We start from the raw sequence: 22,289 nt of genomic DNA, 5'->3' as shown, positions 1-22,289 counted from the left end.
CCTTATATGCTGATGCTTTTTGCATGGACAAGATAACATATAACTGCTTGATTTTCTGTATTTTTTTGTTTTTGTATTTTCTATGTTATGCCCATTGTTTATCATTCATTTCTTTGTAAAAATCTGCAGGGATGATAATATCTTTGGTCAATGTGCTTGCTGTATTGTAATAGACAGTTCACATTGACATTCAGATGTTGTGTCTGCCTTACCTGCGTTGTAATAGAGAGCTATCATTGACATTCAGATGTTGTGTCTGCCTTACCTGCGTTGTAATAGAGAGTTATCATTGACATTCAGATGTTGTGTCTGCCTTACCTGCGTTGTAATAGAGAGTTATCATTGACATTCAGATGTTGTGTCTGCCTTACCTGCGTTGTAATAGAGAGTTATCATTGACATTCAGATGTTGTGTCTGCCTTACCTGCGTTGTAATAGAGAGCTATCATTGACATTCAGATGTTGTGTCTGCCTTACCTGCGTTGTAATAGAGAGCTATCATTGACATTCAGATGTTGTGTCTGCCTTACCTGCGTTGTAATAGAGAGCTATCATTGACATTCAGATGTTGTGTCTGCCTTACCTGCGTTGTAATAGAGAGTTATCATTGACATTCAGATGTTGTGTCTGCCTTACCTGCGTTGTAATAAAGAGCTATTATTGACTTTCAGATGTTGTGTCTGCCTTACCTGCGTTGTAAAAGAGAGTTATCATTGACATTCGGATGTTGGGTCTGCTTTAATTTGATCAATTTTACAGTTACATTGTTTAATAGCTTGGCTTTAAAGAAAGATGCTTGTGGCTGTTAAAAATTAAGAATATAAGGCATGAAGAACTTGAAAGCAAATATTTGCATGTTCTAATTTTTCGTATTTTAGCAAATAGGAATACATCCATTCAGTATTGCAAAAAAGGCTGAAACATGTACAACATTGGTCTGTAAGCTGTACAAACATATCAGTATCTGGCAAACAGAGGTTGAACATACCCATGACATGTACAATAATTGTTATGTCCATTTAAACAATATGTGATCAAATATCTTGGCTAGTCTTTATTACTTAATTCAGGCCGCTACGTACATTGATACCTTGACATTCTTATATTTTTTAGAAAATAAATGGTTTAGATATGGTCATTGTCTTGGTTTAGTTGTCATTCAAAAACTTATACCTAGGCCATTATTGAAAAAAGATGTTCAAGGTATTCCCGTGAATTATAGTACATCTGTTATTGGTAAGAGTTACAGTATGTATAAATGTTACCAACAATTCTGGCTAGTTATTCCCATGTTGTCTGAGTAAAATGGACTAGCACTGGGGTCTGCTTTGGTGCTCTTGTTCTTACCCTTGCCTGGTACTTGTAGGATCACCATGGAGTAACAATCATGCCGTACCTTCCCATTCCACTGCTTCAAACCAACCCCCCACCCGCCTGCCATATCGCTCATCCCGTCCACTTTCTGAAAATATTCAGACGAAACATTCATATTACAGCCAGGTACATGTATAACACGGTGTGCATGATGGCATTATAATTCGCTTTTAAATATTTTTTTCTGTTGGCATTTTCATAACATTTTTTGTGCACTACAATCTTTGCTAATTAAATGCTTGACCAAATTAGTTAATTATAAGTGATTTGTGAACTAGTATACATGACATACTTGCATTCTGAATAATTCTGTACATGTACAATTAATAAACTAATACATAAATGAATGTATGTGTGATTTGATAATGAATGCTTTAAAAAAGAATGCTGATTGTTTTTAAGGAATGAGTAAAACCCATAAATATATTTCTTAAATTCTGAAGATTTTAATGTAAGTAGTTTTACACAGTTATTTTGATTGGACTTAAGAGTTCTGTAGATGACATAATGATTGATAGAACTCTGTAAAGGAACTTCTATATTTGCCCTTGTTGCATGAAAAGTTTTATTTTCAGATTGTTTGAACATACCAACCGGAGTGCAGAGAACTTGCAGCTTAGAATCATTATTTCCAATAATACAAATAAAGCTGTCAAAAGCTTGAAAATAAAGGTAAATTTGTGTCAAGTGTAGTGATCTAATGCTAGTTCTATGCTCCTGAAGGGCGGCATACAGCTATTGGACCGTCTGTTCGTTTGTTTGTCTCCACCATTTCCGATCAATAACTTGCAAATGCAGAGACCTCAAACTTGTAAGGCAGGTTGGTCATGACCAGTAGATGAACCCTATTGATTCGAGGTTTTCAATGCAGTTAACATGATAAAGCCATTTACCTTCATCATTCTCTTAAAAGCTATCCAGTTCTAGTTATTTTGTTTCTTCATTCTCTTTAAAGCTGCACTCTCACAGATTGAAGGTTTTGACAACTTTTTTATTTTTTGTCTTGAAACAAGCCATTTTTTGCAAAATTCCATAGAAACCAGTTATATAAGACTGCTGACAAAAAAACAGATCACAGATTTTTATATTTAAGTTAAAAAAATGATGTTTTATGCATTTTTCTTAAACGGTTTAAGCCATAAAACATTAATTTTCGAACGAAAATATGAAAATCTACAATCTGATTTTTTGTCAGCAATTATATATCATTTGTTTGCTGATATTTACGCAAAAATTTGCACTTTCCAAGACAAAAAAATAAAAGGTTGTAAAAATGGTATATCTGTGAGAGTGCAGCTTTAATATAAAAGTTTTTTTCATTCCAGTTTTCTATTCCAGGTTTTTATGAAAAAAATGATAACTGGCAAAATTTTCTCTAACATTATGTAAAGTGTTCGCATAAATACATGTTCAATAATACTCAACAATCTCATTTAAAAGTACAACAGACATGAGTTAACAACCACTCTGTTTAGCAGTGACGTATCATCTTCGAGTTCATACTTTGCTCTTAAAATGTTAGCAATCAATACTTCAAAACTGCATGGAATTCATCATGAAAACATGTTATAAACTAAAGATATCTGTTCATATAGGCCCAATTACTAATGGCTATCTGTCCAACGATGCCTTTCGGGACATTTGACAGGCTGGCAAGTAATATGCCATTGCCACCAACATTTTGTATGTTATTATTTATTTTGGCTTTACTAAACAATTAATACAGCAGCTATTACTGGGTAAAGCAAAAATAAACGATAACTATTAGTTGATAGATGGTGATGGCAATGTCTCAATAGGATGCCATGCAAATTGAAGGCTGTAGATAGATGCTATCACAGATACTTAAAAGATATGAAACTAGGGATTGGATGTTCATGTATATTACATGTTTAAATTTTCAATTTATCTTAAATTAGGAAATATGTTATGGCAAGCTCAAACTAATAAAAACATGTATACATAATTGTCAAACTTGTAGGTAAGAAGAAATTTTAATTTCAGTTATTACGATACATCCATTTGCTGGGAAAATGGCGGGAAATGATTACCCCTTGTGAAGATGCGCGTGTAATGCGGAATGGAGACCGTGTTGAAATTGCTGTAGAAAGTGGGGAATCAGTTATCCGTGAACAGTTGCTGGACATGGAGCATTTCCAACAGTAGGGCAGCTGTTTTTATAGGCAGCAAACAAATAAGTCTTGTATTATAACTGTTGTTATGTCATGAATTATTAATGTTTTTCATGAATTAACCATGACTGTAAATTAACCAATCAGGCTTGAGGAAATGTATGTCAAAGTAAAGTAATTTTTGTGTGAAATATTTGAAGATGACTGTCTTTTGTAAATACATACGGTAGTGACATTTACGATGAATTGACACAGAACCGCTCTGATTATTATGTTCATAACCAATATTCCAATGAAAATTATGTGACATAGCCCTGTCAGAACAGAAACATAAGGAATTGTATTCCATAGGTTAGTTTATTAAATACAGTCAAACCTGTATTAAGTGGCCACCTTTGGGAAAAGGTAAAAGTGGCTGCTTACTACAGGTGGCCACTTAGTCCAGGTTAGGCTTTTTTGACACTTTGGCTTTGTTCAAACAGAGGTCGATTATGTATCTTAACCACCACCTCACCCCACAATCAGTATCATCAGTACCATTAAAGAAGGTTGAATGCAAATGTAGAAATAATAAGTTCTTCTTGCACTATTGCCCGTTTTCTAATAATTATTTTATACACTCGGCACGTTCTTTTAGAGTCAAACACTCATGATATATTTTATTGTCAGCCTTAACCAAAATTAAAAAGAATATTCCGAACAATGCAATGTAATTATCCGTTCATAGAAGCATAAAGCCGAGCACTTTGAAAATTAATACGGAAATGAATACACATTGTAACTGGTTTCACACCATCAAGTGACAGTGCAAACTGTAAATTCATAGTTATCATTTCCGGCATTCTTTGTCGGTATTTGACAATTATCTTTGTAATTATTAAAATATCTTCATTAAGTGTGTCAATTCTGATCGAAATATTCGAAGACGCGTTATAAACATGATCTCTCGTAAACACGCATGGTAATTTTCATTGGACGACGGAACTATCCAAGACTGTCGTTCTTTTCCGTCAACTTCAGTATCAATTAAAGCTGTGTATTGGCAAACTTACTTGCGGAACTGTCAGTGACAAGGGATTAGTTGCTGCTAATTAGTGTATTTATGGCTTCACGGGGACAAGTATAAGTGGCCGCTGCCGCGTTAGACAGATGGCCGCTTAATGCACATACTTTATATAGTAAAAACGTATGGGGGGAATTTTGAGTGTCTCGATAAGGCAGGTGACCTGTTAAAGCAGGTGACCGTTCAACCAGGTTTGACTGTAACTCCTAAATTACAGAGGTTGGACTTTATCCTATCATCCTGTCCAACAGAGCAAAGCTGTGATATCCGACATTTATTTAAGAATGAATTGCGGGCTTGATGTCATTATCAGGGTATGAATGCAATTGGGATGGTCAAAGTGTGTGGAGTCCGAAGGAATTCATTACTTATATTTATACCAATAGTTCATTATTGCATTCAATAAGTGTTAAAAAAAACCTTAATTTTATTTAAGAAAACCTTTCAGTAACCCTTTCTTACCCATTCTGTTAATAGAATGACCCGACTTTAACCGGAAGCATTTTTTCAAATGACATCACAATAACGCGGGAAAAGATCAACCACTTGAAATCACTTTTAAACATAAAATTAAAAAAAAACACTTATGGCAACACTACATGTACAATTAAAAAAATCACACTTTCTAAAATGTTGATTTATATTTTACGAACCTGCTGACACAATACAAACAATTACAAGATAGATATTTTTCATGTTTATTGTTATGCGATGAATTGCGATCTGAACATAGCCGAAGATGTTGCATTCATCGATTGATATTGGCAATTGCCAAAAGCCAGTTCATTTAAGGAATGGAAGTTGAGGAGTAAATATTACTTATTTAAATGGAGTCATGCAACAAAAACTTCTGCAGTAGTTCTAACTGTCCTGTGTTGACGCTTTTCAGAGGTGTAGACAATATACAGATCCCTCTAAGAGGTTGTGATAACACGCCCCTCCCTCCCACCGTTAATGGACACCATATACAGGTCAGTAACAAATTTTGATGCATTAGCAGTTTTCTGTTGTTGGACTTTATCCCAAAAGATCCTAAAAGATCCAAGGTTCAATACTATACAAGAGCAACAGAATAAAGTTATTGTCTTATATGGGATATAAGCACTAGTAACGGCTCGGGTTCAAGAGTTGTTTTTTTTCTAAAATATTCAAACCACAGGCATAACAAAACAAGATCAAAAAGTGAGTATTTTAAAAAAACAATGTTTAGAGTTTATATACTGTACACATGTGGTGGTGATATGATATATATACTGTACACATGTGGTGGTGATATGATATATATACTGTACACATGTGGTGGTGATATGATATATATACTGTACACATGTGGTGGTGATATGATATATATATACACTGTACACATGTGGTGGTGATATGATATATATACTGTACACATGTGGTGGTGATATGATATATATACTGTACACATGTGGTGGTGATATGATATATATACTGTATACATGTGGTGGTGATATGATATATATACTGTACACATGTGGTGATATGATATATATACTGTACACATGTGGTGGTGATATGATATATATACTGTACACATGTGGTGATATGATATATATACTGTACACATGTGGTGATATGATATATATACTGTACACATGTGGTGATATGATATATATACTGTACACATGTGGTGATATGATATATATACTGTACACATGTGGTGATATGATATATATACTGTACACATGTGGTGATATGATATATATACTGTACACATGTGGTGATATGATATATATACTGTACACATGTGGTGATATGATATATATACTGTACACATGTGGTGGTGATATGATATATATACTGTACACATGTGGTGATATGATATATATACTGTACACATGTGGTGGTGATATGATATATATACTGTACACATGTGGTGATATGATATATATACTGTACACATGTGGTGATATGATATATATACTGTACACATGTGGTGATATGATATATATATACTGTACACATGTGGTGATATGATATATATACTGTACACATGTGGTGGTGATATGATATATATATTCTGTACACATGTGGTGGTAATATGATAGTACTGCAAACTATTTCTTGCAGTTAACTTAAAATAAAGTAAATGTTGTTGCTGTTTCAGTGTTGGTATGAGGTACAATTGGAAGTGACCTTGTCTAACGACGACAAAGTTGATCTCAAGGTGCCCGTAGCTGTGATATGGCCGCCAAAGAACAAAGAGGTTCATTGTCCTTAGTTTGAATTTCATTTAGTTACAACAATTGTGAAATAAAGATATGTTAACATTTGCTAAGCTGCTCTTGTTGACACTGTTGCGCAAGATTGTGGTCTTGTTTTGTTGGGGGTAGTTGGTGTGTCCAGAAAAAACCTTCTTGTTATTTATCTGTATGCACATTCAGCTTGCATATTTAGTTCCGCTAACTGGTTTCCAATTGTAATATGAGAATAAATGCTCTTACGGGAAGAAAGAAAACACTCTTATATAGTTCAACATTCGATGGTGGATATCATTATTTTGTTTGAATTTTAAATTAACATTATTCAATTAGTCATTTAATTGATAAAAGAAGGGGTTTTATTTTGTCAATGAATAATAGAACATTCTTGTTTAATGAAATGGATTACTTAGACAAACTACCTCTTGGAAGTGACGAGACCAAGCGAGGTTCCCATGTGTGTAATGTTTAATGTATAACTATACCTATTTACAGTGGGGCAAGTGGAAGTGTCCCCAATGGGTGGCAAAGGAGGCGCTCAACATCGACATCTACCATACCACCTCTGTGCTTAGGGTGCCACAAAACCTCCTGTGTACGTGAGCAGTTTGTATTAGGAATATAGGACTTGTGTTAAGTTTTTACTCGCTGCATTTTGTATTTATTGTCATAAATGTGCTGTTGGTTAATAGATGGAAGCTATACCATAGCTACCTTTGGTTATATAGAGGAAAAAACTGGGGACAATACTTAAAAGATAAAATATATTTTCATGTGCCTTTAACACCTGAATTTCCTGTATGGTTTGGAAATTGCTACAAATATTTTATGGAAATGAAAATGTGGTTATTCTTTACAGAATTCTGCGGACTGTATCTTAATTGTGTGCTTATGAAAAATTACTTACTCGCAACTTATTCTACAGATTGTATATATAATGTAGTATCCATATTTCCTATATTTCAGCAAGCCCGGCCTTCTCAAGTATACCAGGCTTCAATCCAACCTGACACTCAGACACAGCGCTGTTTTGGTGTTTATGCTCATATCTCTGCCAAGGGGAATGCTTGTCGAGATCTGTTTTATTCATTTAGAAAGCTTCTGATTAAAATGCCCTCTGTTTCATTATGTCATTAACTAGGGCCTCTCTAAAAACCATGTGCCTCAAAATAATCATCTTGTTTGTCCATGTGTCTGCCTGACCATCTACAGTTTAAGACCATTAAAAATGTCAGCTTCAAACTTTATTAAACGAATAACAACATGCTCTTTTATGACAAGTAATGTAACTCAAACTTGAAGCAAATCGCTCATGTTTTGGCACCAAAAACAAGTTTTCCCGGTAGTGCAGATGAAACACTTATATTATAATTAGTTTATGGTACTCTTTGATATCGAAATGGCAGAAAAATTACAATTTAAGTATAAAAAGAAAATCAGTTTTTTTGTGGGGAGCAAACCCAGGCTGGTACAGACAAGAAAAAAGAAAAACAATATCTTAACCACTTTACCTCAGGGACTCGTACATTGAATGTAACACGTGATAATGTCAATCAACCAATCACGCTACAGCCTTTTGTTGAATTGCCTTAGCACCAGTTTTGGAAGTCACGGCCAATATATGAGCATATTTCAACATTTGTTGAAGGGTTCCAGCTGTCTTAGTTAATCACCCCTGATGATTTGACACACTTCATTTTGTATTCCAAACAAACAAACAAAATCATGCATTTTACACATGAGCGAGTCCCTTTAAATAATTTCAGGTAAATGGCCCAATTGTAAACTGACAAAACCTAGCAAATCAAATTACTTTTCACAGAACTGGAAATGTTTTTAAAGAGATTATAGGGGACTTTAGCATCAATATAATTATTGCAGTGTGAACATATATGTAGTACTATAACCATTACCCACTGAGTGATTGTTACCAAATGACCTCCCATACTTTGAACAAATGCTTAATTAAGCACAATATATTGAAAAAAGTGAATGGAAATTTAAAAAAAATATAAATATCCTGTTTGACTAGGGCACAGTACAAAATCCATAACACTGTGGGCCACTGTTCATTTGTTGTCTCCCTTGAAATACCCGGTAAAGAGTTTAGTAATGAACTTACTTTTCAATTAACTTGGCTAATTTAAGATTGAAAAGAATGTAACTTGAATCATCCATAATAAATAAATGGAAATGTGTTATTGTGAGTGGTACCAGAATCACAACTCTTAGACACATTTTTTACTAAATTGCATCCCTTGATATGATGCCAGTTTTATAACAATTTGTAAAAACAAAGTAATACAATTGATAAATTGGTTAATGGCAATAGCACTTGTGCACAATTAAAAAACAAACTGTTCTTTGGTTCCTGATTATCTTGATTGACACACAAGAATGTTGTATAAAAATATTTAAAAAAAAACCTGAAAATCTTAATGGAATTTATGGGCATATAATTGTACCCATTTGTATAATAATAACTCTAAGATACATTCTCGAAGTTAAATCCCTTGATATTTAATATATTTTAGTAATCATATATTGATTTTACTTTTTGCTTGGACAAAATGGCAATATGAATTTTACACAATACTTCAAGAACTTCAATTTTTTACCACTCTTGTACACAATGCACATGGTTAGAAAAAAATATAAACCTACCCTGGGAAATACTAAATAGCTACAATGGGAAATAGTAAATAGCTTCCATGGAAATAGTAAATAGCTTCCGTGGAAATAGTAAATAGCGTCCGTGGAAATAGTAAATAGCTATCATGGGAAAAAAATGAAAAGCTACTATAGGAAATAGTTATTAGCTACTATGGGAAATAAGAAATAAGCAACCATGAGAAATGGTTACACATACAATCTTGTGCCATGTTGATATTTTGCTGGTCAAAATAATATGTCAATAGAGCAGTCAAGGCACTGGACAATTTGTGATTTGCAAAAATGATTGTTATTTCACTGTAAAATAGTATGTTTCATTTAGGAAAATAAATTAACTTTGCATTCTATTTGTTAATGCAATGTCACAACTGTTTGCATTATGATTGCGTTATCTTTTGATCTAGGTGGCATTACTTAGCTAAATGTAAATACTTATTCATAGTGTGTTATTGTTTTATGACATATTATGTATTTGTTAAGATTTGGTAAAAATATGAATGATAAATGTGCAATTTTATCATTTTTGTTTTTTGGCTGATAAAATGGTTATGTTCTGACATTCTTTTTATAAAGATCATGTGTTCACAAATTTTATAGCCTAAATCAATTTTAAAGAGAACTAATACCAATATTTATTATATGCTTTCCTGTGGTTTATAGAGATTTATCGGTGAAATAAAAATTTATATTTTTCACTGTTTCAATTTTAGCCCACTCTCAGTTTTAAATCAAACATCTGCATGCAAAGGGCTGGGACACAACGACGTTATTTGCAAAATGATGTTACATGCACAATCAATTTGGTTTGTTTTTCTAAAAAGTGTTATTAAATGACCTTAAAATCCAATTCAAGGGATATAATAAAAATTGTTTCAGTATAAGATAGAAATATATTTCACCTCTTGAACACCATGCCACTCATGAATTATATCTTTTGGTGCTCACTCGGTAAAAAAATATGATGATATTACTCTGAAACAAACAATTATCCTCTATAAGATTTCAGCTTAAATATACGAAATCTTTGTTTGAAGCTGCGTACAGTTTGGCGATATCTTTTTAGACTCCACTTGTCCGTTGTTAACTTGTGCTTTTAAACACACATGAATGCATGAATCTTTGTATTTTCATATTATTATTATTATTATTATTTTTGTAAATTATTTTTGTAAATGTAAATGGCATATGAAAACTTGTTGACTGGTGACATTTCTATAATACTTTCAGGAGATTTACTGCAGGTGCTCAACTTAAAGGTTGATTTATCAGTAATGCATTTTAGTGCCGATCTATGGGAGGGCTCCTTTAAACTTTTACTGGTGTAGAAGAAGAATATTGTATTTAATAAATTTATTCAGTGACATATTTAACATTCTAGCACACCGGATAGGCATTTCTGGTGAATTCAGCCATGCTGGAAAACTCCATCTGGCATCCCCCCATGCCAGATGAGTCACGCGCTGTGACATAATAATTTCAATTTCTTTTATAATACACTTAATGTAACCATGATTATGAGATTTAAATAGATGAGTTCCATTTGCATTAACTTTAAAAAAATAAAATTTAAAATACAAAACAAAATAACCTTTAAAAGACGTGATGTCGAAGGAACTTACTGACATATGCAGTGAATACAAATTACTGCGCGTCATGACGTCAGTAAACATCATCGCACGCGCTTTTTGGTGATATGTACAAAAATGCGCTTTTTTATGTATTTTGTTCACAAAAAATGTAATTTAATGTATGCTAGAAAAAAAATCTATCATGTGTGTCCGTTCCGGATAGAAAAATCCGACCCTCGGGCACGCTGCGTAGCTGGTAACTCGGCAAGCCTCGTTACCTGGCAATGCAGGTGCCCTCGGGTCAGATTTTTCTATCCGGAACGGGAACACCTGACAGATATTATTATTAATCTCTTTGGTTGATACATTTTTTTAGAATATTTTGTTATGTCTAATATTTTTGTTAGTTTGTAACAGCTTACATCCAAACAGTGCAATATCATCAAAATATAGTTTTGTATACATGTTGATGTGTTTTGAATCTTATAGCTCATTTTACACATTTTATTTTCCCTGATTCTTTTACCAAAATAATGATTACTCTTCAGTGTCAGTAAGTCCTGTGGAAGAAATGATAAGTTACTTTTTTGAGCGGGAGTCATGGGTTTGATCCCTGGCCACGTTGTACCGAAAGATGTTAAAAGTTGGTACAAGTAGCTAACTTGCCTGGCGCTCGGCATTTCAAGGGTAGTGCTTGGAAAAGTGGTGTACTCAGTACTGGTTTTAATCCAGGAAAGTTGTACCCTGTGTATCATTGCTTTACACCAAGCACGTTAAAGAACCAAGTTGTCTCTTCGAAAAAGAGCTAGGGTATCGCACACAGACTTCCTTGTATCCCACACTGTCTCTCCCGTGTGCTGTCCCTTCAGCAAAAACAAAGGACCCCTTTGGGAATAAGTGCTTGCACTTTCTTGGGTTATCCTTGATTGAAAGGTCTATAGAAATACAGACATGTGCATCATAAGCAAGCAGAAATGGAAGTATATTTGAAAATTATTGAAAATTGTGTACACATTGTGATTAGTTTTGTTTTCAATTGAATCACTTTGATAAATCTTGTTTTTTTTTCTCTATATAGTGAGATTGCCTCCACAGGATTTATTATCGCTCACAATGTCATTTTTTATTACTCTTCATTTGTTTTTGTTCAGCCATGTGAAAATGATTTTGATATATTTTGGATTCAGTTTAAAAAATATTTTTATTATACATGTTATGATATACAAACAATTTTCCCCCATATTTTTAATTCTTTGTCAATGTTTTATTGATGCTATAAATTATATAAATTGACAAAAAATATATATATAAATAAAAATAACAAAACAAAACCTGACTTGTTTCTTCTTTGTTTACCCTTCTACTATGTAATATATTGAATGAATGAATGAATGAATGAATGAATGAATGAATGAATGAATGAATGTATGAATGAATGTATGAATGAATGTATGAATAAATGGATGGATGGATGGATGGATGGATGAGTGCGTGGGGATGAGTGCGTGGGGATGGATGGATGGATTAATTTATGATTGATTGATTGATTGATTGATTGAATAATGAATGAACAGACAGATGAATGTTTAAGGCATAACTTTTTTTGCTGCTAGATTTTTGGTAACAAAATTGCATGCACTTTTTCTTCATTAAAGAAACTATAGTACTGCAATAATTACAAGTACAAGTTCCTGTGAAATATCTGAATCTTATGCTAGTAGACAAAATCAAGAATTCCTCAACCATACTTGCTGAAAACATTATAGTTGTCACTAACCTTTTTGCCAATTTCACAAGGGATAAAAGTTTTGTTAAGGTTTGTAAATAAATAAATTAGTAGTTTTATCATATTTTAACGACATGCAAAGCTTATTTCATTGCAAATTTTATCCATTTACTGAAATAAGTAAGACAGTTAGAGGAATTATGATGATTTCATTGAAATTTAAAAAGAAAAATAGTTATCGATATTTGTTATACATTTTCGCGACATGTTTTTTTTTTTTTTACCTCAAATTGGATTCAAAACTAAAGTGACAGCGATGTTATTTCATTTATTGTACTGGGTAAAAAGGGGTTCTGTTATCAACAGATATTTTCTAAAAAAAGTGTTAGACATAATTGAGCAAAAGGTATGATTGTCATCATGGAGTCTAGTCCATATAAACAGCCACTTCAGAGTCTTTGATCATTTTTGTGTTGGCGGCTCTTCGCGTCCATATACCACTTGTTGTTTTCCTAGCCAAGATTCCAGCGCAAAGATAACGCGCACCTGTTCCGGTTAAACTCCACTAATAAAATGCGCATTTAAAATCAGGTAGTCATCTTCAGTTAAGGGCATCAATATTTGATAAAAATGTGAACACATATAAATAAGGTTTTTTAAAAGCTTTAATAAAACAAAAACATTTATATATATATATACTTATCAGGAAAACAGTCGGGAAAAAATCAACCTTATGAATAATGTATCAAGAATATCGATGTCCCAACAGCGGAGGTCACTGCGTAGGATAAATATACTAATAGTGGCTAACCCAATATGGCAGTGAAAAGTTGACAGAAGCCGATCAGCGTCAGTTTATCATGGAAAACTTAAGTTATAAATAAAAGGTATTAACCGGTATATCATTTATGTGTCCCTTTTATGTTTTCTTTTAATAATTCAGTGTTGTTGTAATATAATAGTCTAATATTTTATTTTACACTGGTATAAATAAATCGACTTGTGGCGTTATAGGGAACGCAATAAATATCCAAATGTTAAAAAATGTTCCCTAAACGCGCATTATTGTGGCTACCTGGAGTCATGAATACAATTGTACCGATGGTGATGGAAGAATTGTAGGGATGTCAGGAGTAGTTTTAAATATTATACTGTTCTTCTAGTACCCACAATACTTCACAGCTTATTTAAAAAATGATAAAATAATAAACATAAACTACTTTCTATACTGGTTTCATCAGTAAAAGACGGGAGTGCCTGAGTCAACTGGGGAAGGTGTGTAGTGTTTGTTGGTAAGAACAAGCTGCCCAGTTTATATAGTCAGAAGAGCACCTAGCCACAATAATGCGGGTTTAGGACCCTTTTTTAACATTTGAATATTCATTTTGTTCCCTAAACGCCACAAGTCGGCTGATCCATATCAATGTAAAATATATTCTTCTAACTGTTACTCCACAATACTAAACACTTCACTGTTAAATAAAAACACAAAAGTTACACAATAATTATTTTAGCCAATACTTTTAACTTATTACACCCAAGTGTTTAATGAAACACAAATACCGTAAATGACTGGGTATTAGACGCACTTTTTTCCCTCAGATTTTGATGCAAAAAAATGCCTGCGTACAATACCCAGTAACAATTTTTTGAACTTTTTTTCTGAGGTCAATTTCAAGCCGAAAGTTTGTTTAGATTTATGTAGAAAGGGATGTTACTCGCGTCATATTGATCGAGTATATACGGGTTAAAACGGTAGTTGAAGATCGGGATACGGTATATCATAAGACATTTATAATATCAACAAAAAATATTTTTTTTTAATAATTATTTCCCAAAATAATTTATTTTGCGTACCTAATTTTCGGGCACCCAAAGGACATCAATCATAACTTTCATAGTTACCAAGTTTCACAGACGAAGATTATTGATTTTTATCTTTACAATGCCTGGCTAGATTACCTTACCGTATACACCACTGAGACAATTTAATTAGTTACTACCCATCCTAAACGATTTATTGCCTGTTGAAAAGAAAGTGTGATATATTTATTTGAGGATTAAACAAACAACAAGGGCAATCAAGGGATTAAGAAAACATAGACATGGCATGTTTGTAAAACGATCTGCCAATAAGCTTTTAAACTTGTACCACACTTATAGACTATATGAAGCAATAATCGTACAGTTATACATTAATCCTGCATAGCAATGTCCATGCTCTCCACGAGATCCTCGTGGGTATAACTGTAAGTTATGTGACGTCACACAGTGTGACTCTTTGATCTGAAGCCGATAGAATGTGTTTATTCAGTTCAGTGCATGTATAAAATGGTGTTTTAATTAACTTCATGAAGGATTTACACTTATAGGCGTAATAAATAAGTTTATGACCATTGATTACTACGGATAAATTAATAAGTGGTAAAAAGCAAACATGAAGAAAAAAGGCAGGTTAAACAAACATGTAAATAAAATGTAAAAATGATAATTTTCTATGTATTCGGAGAGCGAAAAAAATAATTAATTTATGGTGTCCGCACTCTTGTGAATTACGGTATTCAATATTATTTTGAATAATAAATTGAATTAAACAATAATCAAACTTACATATAAAAAAGCAAAGTTGGGCACTGTCAAAATATTTTTTGCATAACATAACTTTTCATTCTCGACAGTATGGTTGTATGGTTTTAAAGATAACCATCGCCATTTTCACGAAAAAAAATTTTTTTGTCACTGTCAACAAACATGGTGGCTGAAAATGCCGGACGATTTTGACATTTTTTCTATGCGTCTTTTAACCAAAAACATAGATTAAAAGTTTTTTTCTCGATTTTTCACATATTTTTTTCCCTGCGTCTAATACCCCCTATCGTCTTATACCCAGTCATTTACGGTAATTAGTTTAATTTAGATCGACTTCTGTCAATAAAGCATCGCCATTTTGAATCCATCTAGCAGGTGCTTGTTATCTTTCCGCTCAATATACTTAGCGCTGGGATCTGTCATTCTTGGCTAGAAAACAACAGGTGGGATATGGACGCGTAGAGTCATAAATTAAAAAAATCGTCAAAAACTCTGAAGCGGTAAAAATTAAATTGTGGTTAAGTAACATATCCATTAAGTGGAATTTATTCAAGTCCCACTCTCATTTTAGCTCAACCATTAGAAGAATAAGTAGATCTATTCTCTTCACCCTGGCATAATTGCCACACCATGGTAATGGTTTTCATGTAAGCACTGCACATTAAAGTTGATATCTCAGCAACTACTTTATGTTTTTGCATTGGAACTTAACACACACTAGTGTTCTCAGCCATCTAACTTGCGTACTTAATCAAATGACACAACTCTATTTTATTATGATTATCCAAACTATATGGTTTAACCAGTTGAAGGCTTGGCATGTAAGCAGATATATATATGATATATATAAATAAAAAAGTTAATATCTCAGTAACTATATAATGTATTGCAACTTGTAATACATTATATAACTATATTCAATGGTATTCAACCATCCAACCTACTTAATTAATCAAGTTTGATAACTCTATTTTGAATATAATGCAAATTGTGTCCCTTTATTATTGAACTTAGTAATTCTGTTTGAGTTTTGCATGTTACCACATTTAAGTCAATATCTCAGAAAATACAATTACATAATGTATTGCATTGACACTTTAGACATGTGTTCCCAACTATCCAACTACTTGATTAATCAATTAGTCAATATATCAGATAATACTTCATGTATTACATTTGAGACTTTATACAATGGCTCCCAATCATCCATACTACTTAGCTCAGCTAATCAAGTGACTTCAGATAATTATCTTGCATGTATGTTTCTTTATTACATGTATTCGACTTAGGAATTCTGGCTGAAAGCGGGGAAATGGGTGACCATGCTGTCTCTGTGACAGCCCTTGTTTTTGTTCCTATGGTCCAAAAATGCAAAATCTCCATAAACTGAATCATTTTCATACTGTCTGGGTTTTTTACTGGGTTTAAAATAATATTATTGAAACTATTCTCTGATATTTGTTTGTTTTCATGTGTTAAACTTGTGTGTCTAGATACAATGGACTCTGGTGGACTCCCACATCCGTCTGGTCCAGGCATGCAGCAGGATGAGGAACTATGCTATTGGTAAGCCTACATTCTCAAAAATTATGTTTTGAGAACAGCCTGCAAGTTCTCACGAATTTAAACATCTGAGGCAGACAGGCTTACACTCTTGTAATCTGGAAAATTACCTCATGGAAGTATTTCCAGAATGAGATTAAATGCTTGCTTAATCTTGCAAATAAGGATTCAATTCCTACACAGCCGCTGTGTACAGTAGAAACTGTTTATGCCTTCCATTCTCCTTTTTAGCTCGACTATTCGAAGAATAAGGAGAGCTATCCTAGTCACCCGAACGTCGGTGTCGGCGTTGGCGTCGCCGTAACCACTTAAGTTAAAGTTTTTGTAAGAGTTTGTGTACCACCTCAAATATTGACATATATGGCTTTGAAACTTTGCACACTTGTTCACCATCATGCCCCCAACTTTTACACAGGAGGAGATCATTCTATCATGCATTTTGACAAAATTATGCCCCTTCTTCTACTTAGAATTTATGTTAAAGTTTGCGTACCACCTTAAATATTTTCAAAGTCCATTGACATCTGTGGCTTGAAAACTTTGCACGCTTGTTCACCATCATACCCCCAACCTGTACACAGGAGGAGGTAACTCTATTAAGCATTTTGACAAAATTATGCCCCTTTTTCGACTTAAAATTTATGTTAAAGTTTGCGTACCACCTCAAATATTTTCCATTCAATTTATGTAAATATCTCAGCACATCATGTATTGCATTGAAATCTAATCAAACAGTGATCCATGCATGTTTCGCCAAAACTTTTCAATCCATACACCGAAAAGCGGCGGAATAGTCGAGGGCACTGTCTCTGTGACAGCTCTTGTTTTTATTGTATACAGCTCAGGTATATTTATATCCTATACATGGGAACAACATCAACAAAGATATTCAGATAAAACTAAGTACATGCATGTAAGTTAACAATTACAATATGTGAATTAATTATACAATGAGAGCTACAGGGACAAGCCCAGTAGTCGAAAATCAAATATATAACCTGTCTAGAGGCACAAGGCACTGGCCCAAATGACACTGAAGTGAACTTAAGACATAAATGTACAAACATAACATACACAAGTACAAACACAAAAAAACAGACTCAACACACATCAAAATAGCTTTACAAGTTTCGTCACTGGTTTGTTTTTAGTGGGAAAGGCCGTAACCTAGGAACAGTGGAGCTCCAGTGTCAGGCCTGTTCTCGATGGTATCATGCAGACTGCACCAGCTGTTATATTGGGTACCAGTTTTTCGGAAAGCTGAGAAAAATCTTGACTGTCTAGCAATACCTCCTTAGTTTACCAAAAAATTGTCCAATATAAAAAAATGTATTCCCATGTAAGAGTAACTTTTTTTAAGGCCAGATCAAACTCTCAGTGGAGATTTCAATTCCAAATACCAAGAACGATGCATATTTATTTCTACAGATTTCTTACTTTAGTAAAAGTCCATTAGATAAACATGCGATTGTAGAAACACTACATTTGTGTATGTATTTTTTCAGGACGTGTATCCCATTTATGTGTAACTACATCTACCAGTGCAAGCACTGTAATGAGAATGGTCTAGAGAGCTTCCAGAAGAAACAAGCCAGTAAGTTGAATATTCATTATATATCAGCCCAATCCAGCCATAAAGGATAAGTATATACCAACAACCATGTGGACACTCTTCGCTAAGCCACAACTTATAAATAACTAAAGCCTACATAAAAAACAAGATGTAAAAATATTTAATATTCGCAAAATATTTTTCAGCAGTTGTGTTTCTTTTTCAGTAAAATAGAATCTGCACTGCTGCTCAATGTAATATTAGCAAACATAGATAGGAACATAGTGGGTCAGCTAAGAATATTGGTACCAGTTTTACATCAGCGTTCTTGAGTAAGATTTAGAATGTTTAAACACCCAATATGGTACCATTTTCTTGTTGTACCATTTTCTTGTAGGTTTCCAACAGATCTGCTACACAACTCTTGCCAACCTGACCTTTCTGTTCCGGAACGACAACAGAGTCATGTTCTCCAGGGATAAGGTACAAATTGTCTGTTATTCAGCTATCGATTCAGCAGAAATTGGCTTTAATAACTGGCTTAAATGTTTAAATATTATTTATACACTAAGATGCATACTATTTAGTGTTCAACCCTTTGTAATTATTGATATATAGTTTTTTCAAATTTATAGTATAATTGATTTTATTATAAGTAATGACAAATAAAAAAAAGGTAATTTTCGCTATATCTATGTCAAAATATATTTTTTTTTATAAACTTTTTTTGTGGTTCTGAATTTTTTACTTTACCATTCATGCCATACAAGAATGAAGTTTTGCTGCTAAATGGAATTTAAGGCGTCTTATAGTATTGAACTGATCAATTATCTTTTTTTTCTGTTGTGTGATTATCCTGTATCAAGAGAAACAGTTCGATAAAATTACCACCATGCTCTGTAGAGTGATACTGACCTGTGTAATGGTTCTTGGCCATGTTTTTGTGCAATGTCCTCTCTTTCAGGAGATAATTCCGTTTATCGAGAAACAGTGGGAGAATATGACCACAATGCCTCGGAGGGTGAAACTCACCTGGCACAACACTGTCAACAAAACACTGGTAGGATTATTATTATTATTATAATTATTATATTTCCATACCATTTCAGCATCGAGTACCTATTTCAAAACTTAAATACCTGACAGGAAGAATAGAAATGCCATTGAGTTTGTTTGAAAATTACAGCACATGTGTTAATTCATGTGACATGGTACACAATTATAATTCAGATATTCATTTTCTTGCAAAATAGACCCATATAAAATAATGATCAAACAAAATCCCACTGCAAGAACCTGCAAATCAAACATTTGGTGACATAAAGTTTGGTGTGCAATTAATAAAGTATGATCAGGTCACATTCATGACGTGTCAGCAGCAACAATTTTATAATTGTTATTAAGGAACACCAAGCTTCACCATTTGCATTCATGGTGTATGATTTAACTAGCAAACTGTTGGCTAGTAAAAGGCTGCATTCTTTCCATGGCAAAATGTTAGAAATGTCAGAAATGCTTGTGAAGGTATGTATCTTCACTTGACCTGAGTTGAATAGTTTAAATCCAGTATGAACTGACACAGAGCCTGGGCAGGAACTAGTACTGTGTCCTTTTTGAGAGATCATGAGGAAGTAGTAACTGATGGGGATGAAACCCACAACCTCAATGGTGGGAGTTGGGGGGGGGGGGCAATCTGGCACCTATAGTACTAGAGCACTCTGTGGATCTCCATAAAATCATGGGTCTGATTTAACAAGACAATGTCAGCTTCAATTGTTATTAAATATATACCAAGAAATCAAGGCCTGATTGAATATTTTCATTGTTGGATTATGAAGCATCCTTTACATTAATAAACAATTGACATCAGTTGTATGGTTAAGTACTTCGTGTCAATTTCTAAATGGACAGAATAACAGTCTTATAAAACCTGATGGTTCTCTGAAATATCATCACACCTTGACATCAACTATCTTGAAATGACTGCAATATCATAAACTTTTTGACATTTGGCCCTAGACCTACTTCAAATGGGTTTTTGATGCCATTACTGAAACTTTAGACCAAAGATATTCAAATAAAACAGTTGTTGCCAGAGACAAACCGCACATGTACAGCAAGGCCCTATAACTCTGGCTTGAACAGTTGTTGCCAGAGACTAACTGCACATGTACAGCAAGGCCCATAACTCTGGCTTGAACAGTTGTTGCCAGAGACTAACTGCACATGTACAGCAAGGCCCATAACTCTGGCTTTAACAGTTGTTGCCAGAGACTAACTGCACATGTACAGCAAGGCCCACAACTCTGGCTTGAACAGTTGTTGCCAGAGACTAACTGCACATGTACAGCAAGGCCCATAACTCTGGCTTGAACAGTTGTTGCCAGAGACTAACTGCACATGTACAGCAAGGCCCATAACTCTGGCTTGAACAGTTAGGATTTATAAAAAAAATAATGCCAAAACCTCAGATGAGCAAAATCTTTTTTGTTTGCATAATTTTGATTTTTGGGGACATCTTTTTTGTATTCAAGATAGATTTATAAAATGTAAAAAATCATACATATATTTTGAGATAGTTGTATTTGTTGTTCCATTTTGCAGCCACGATTGTGTTACACCATATTCAAATGGGGACCATGTAGAACAAAAAATGAATACATTTGATGAAAAATCTGCCTCAAAATAAAAAAAAATTGACTTATTGATTTGGTGACATTTAAATTCATTTAATTTATCAACATATTTACAGGTATACTCAATCATAAAATGTTCCCATTATTTCATACAGGCCAAGGAGACAGACATATTCTATGGTAACGAGACCACCGTGGGTGACACTCAGTACGGACTGTTGAACTCTGACCTCTACAAGGTCACACCGGCTTTCGAGATTCTCACCAAGGGAAATACACAGATACAAGCGCTGCAGAAACCCGGGGTCCCTGTGGACAGTGAGTATGGGGGATTGTGCAGGAGATTTATAAACTATTCTGGACCTTTTTGGGCCTTTTTATAGCTGTTATTTGGCTTTATTTGGATATTTATTTTGCAATGTGGTTTATTTGTGATAAATTGCTTCATAATTAGAGATTTCCCTATCATTTTTTTTTGGACTAAATGGACACTTGAAGCTAAGCCACATTGCTTACTAGTTTTGTTTTATTTAAAAACTGTTCTTTTGTTACTTTTCTGCATGCATTTTTTCAAAACATAGACATCACACCTGTTTGTAGGATACATGTAGCTCTAGTAAATCTGTGCTCTACACTAAAGGGAGTCAAGGAGACCAATTAAAAGCTTGTTCCATTAGACGCCATTGGTTTTTTGGTCAAGACTAAATCCTGTTGAGGTGTGAGATAGGTGTCTGACACAGAAGTTGTGTTACATGTAATTTGGTAGCCTTTTCAGTGAACATATTAAATTTCAGAGGGACTCAGAGGGCAGAAGCGCAAGGCAAATCAAGATACTGTGCAGGTCACTAGCACCAAGATGAAGAAAGGGTAAACATGATAAAAGGCTTTTTTTATGCCCCCGAAGGTGGGCATATTAAAATCGCTCCGTCCGTCCGTCCGTCCGGCTCTGTAACTTCCCCTTGTATGGACAGATTTTAAAATAAATTGCCACATGTGTTCCACATACCAAGACGACGTGTGGCGTGCAAGACTCGTGTCCCTACCTCAAAGTTCAAGGTCACACTTAGTGTTTATTCACAATGAAGTGCTGCATATAAGGACATAGAATATAGGTTGTCGTGTCCGGGCTGTAACTTTCCCTTGTATGGACAGATTTTAAAATAACTTGCCACATGTGTTCCACATACC

General features: G+C 33.9%; 2 protein-coding genes across 2 annotated transcripts in view; both read left to right on the top strand.

The window, feature by feature from the left end:
- Nucleotides 1-10,160, top strand: part of LOC128214409 (uncharacterized) — a 31,213-nt gene extending 21,053 nt beyond the window's left edge. The window contains exons 8-13 of the mRNA XM_052920869.1: nt 1,950-2,046; nt 3,379-3,536; nt 5,459-5,540; nt 6,701-6,799; nt 7,290-7,389; nt 7,761-10,160. Coding sequence (XP_052776829.1) covers nt 1,950-2,046; nt 3,379-3,536; nt 5,459-5,540; nt 6,701-6,799; nt 7,290-7,389; nt 7,761-7,804 — 580 coding nt within the window. The 3' untranslated portion in view covers nt 7,805-10,160. The remainder of the gene's footprint in view (nt 1-1,949; nt 2,047-3,378; nt 3,537-5,458; nt 5,541-6,700; nt 6,800-7,289; nt 7,390-7,760) is intronic.
- A 2,673-nt stretch (nt 10,161-12,833) lies between these two features.
- The window catches only part of LOC128214402 (set1/Ash2 histone methyltransferase complex subunit ASH2-like), a 44,586-nt gene continuing 35,130 nt past the window's right edge, over nt 12,834-22,289 (top strand). Inside the window, exons 1-8 of the mRNA XM_052920855.1 lie at nt 12,834-12,851; nt 16,844-16,916; nt 18,065-18,154; nt 18,419-18,507; nt 18,863-18,948; nt 19,430-19,525; nt 21,257-21,419; nt 21,896-21,968. Coding sequence (XP_052776815.1) covers nt 16,849-16,916; nt 18,065-18,154; nt 18,419-18,507; nt 18,863-18,948; nt 19,430-19,525; nt 21,257-21,419; nt 21,896-21,968 — 665 coding nt within the window. The 5' untranslated portion in view covers nt 12,834-12,851; nt 16,844-16,848. The remainder of the gene's footprint in view (nt 12,852-16,843; nt 16,917-18,064; nt 18,155-18,418; nt 18,508-18,862; nt 18,949-19,429; nt 19,526-21,256; nt 21,420-21,895; nt 21,969-22,289) is intronic.

This window comes from Mya arenaria, chromosome 2, assembly GCF_026914265.1.
Source record: "Mya arenaria isolate MELC-2E11 chromosome 2, ASM2691426v1".
Classification (NCBI taxonomy): Eukaryota; Metazoa; Mollusca; class Bivalvia; order Myida; family Myidae; genus Mya; species Mya arenaria.
Note: the sequence above shows the minus strand (reverse complement) of the source record. Positions and strands in the feature narration are given on the sequence as shown.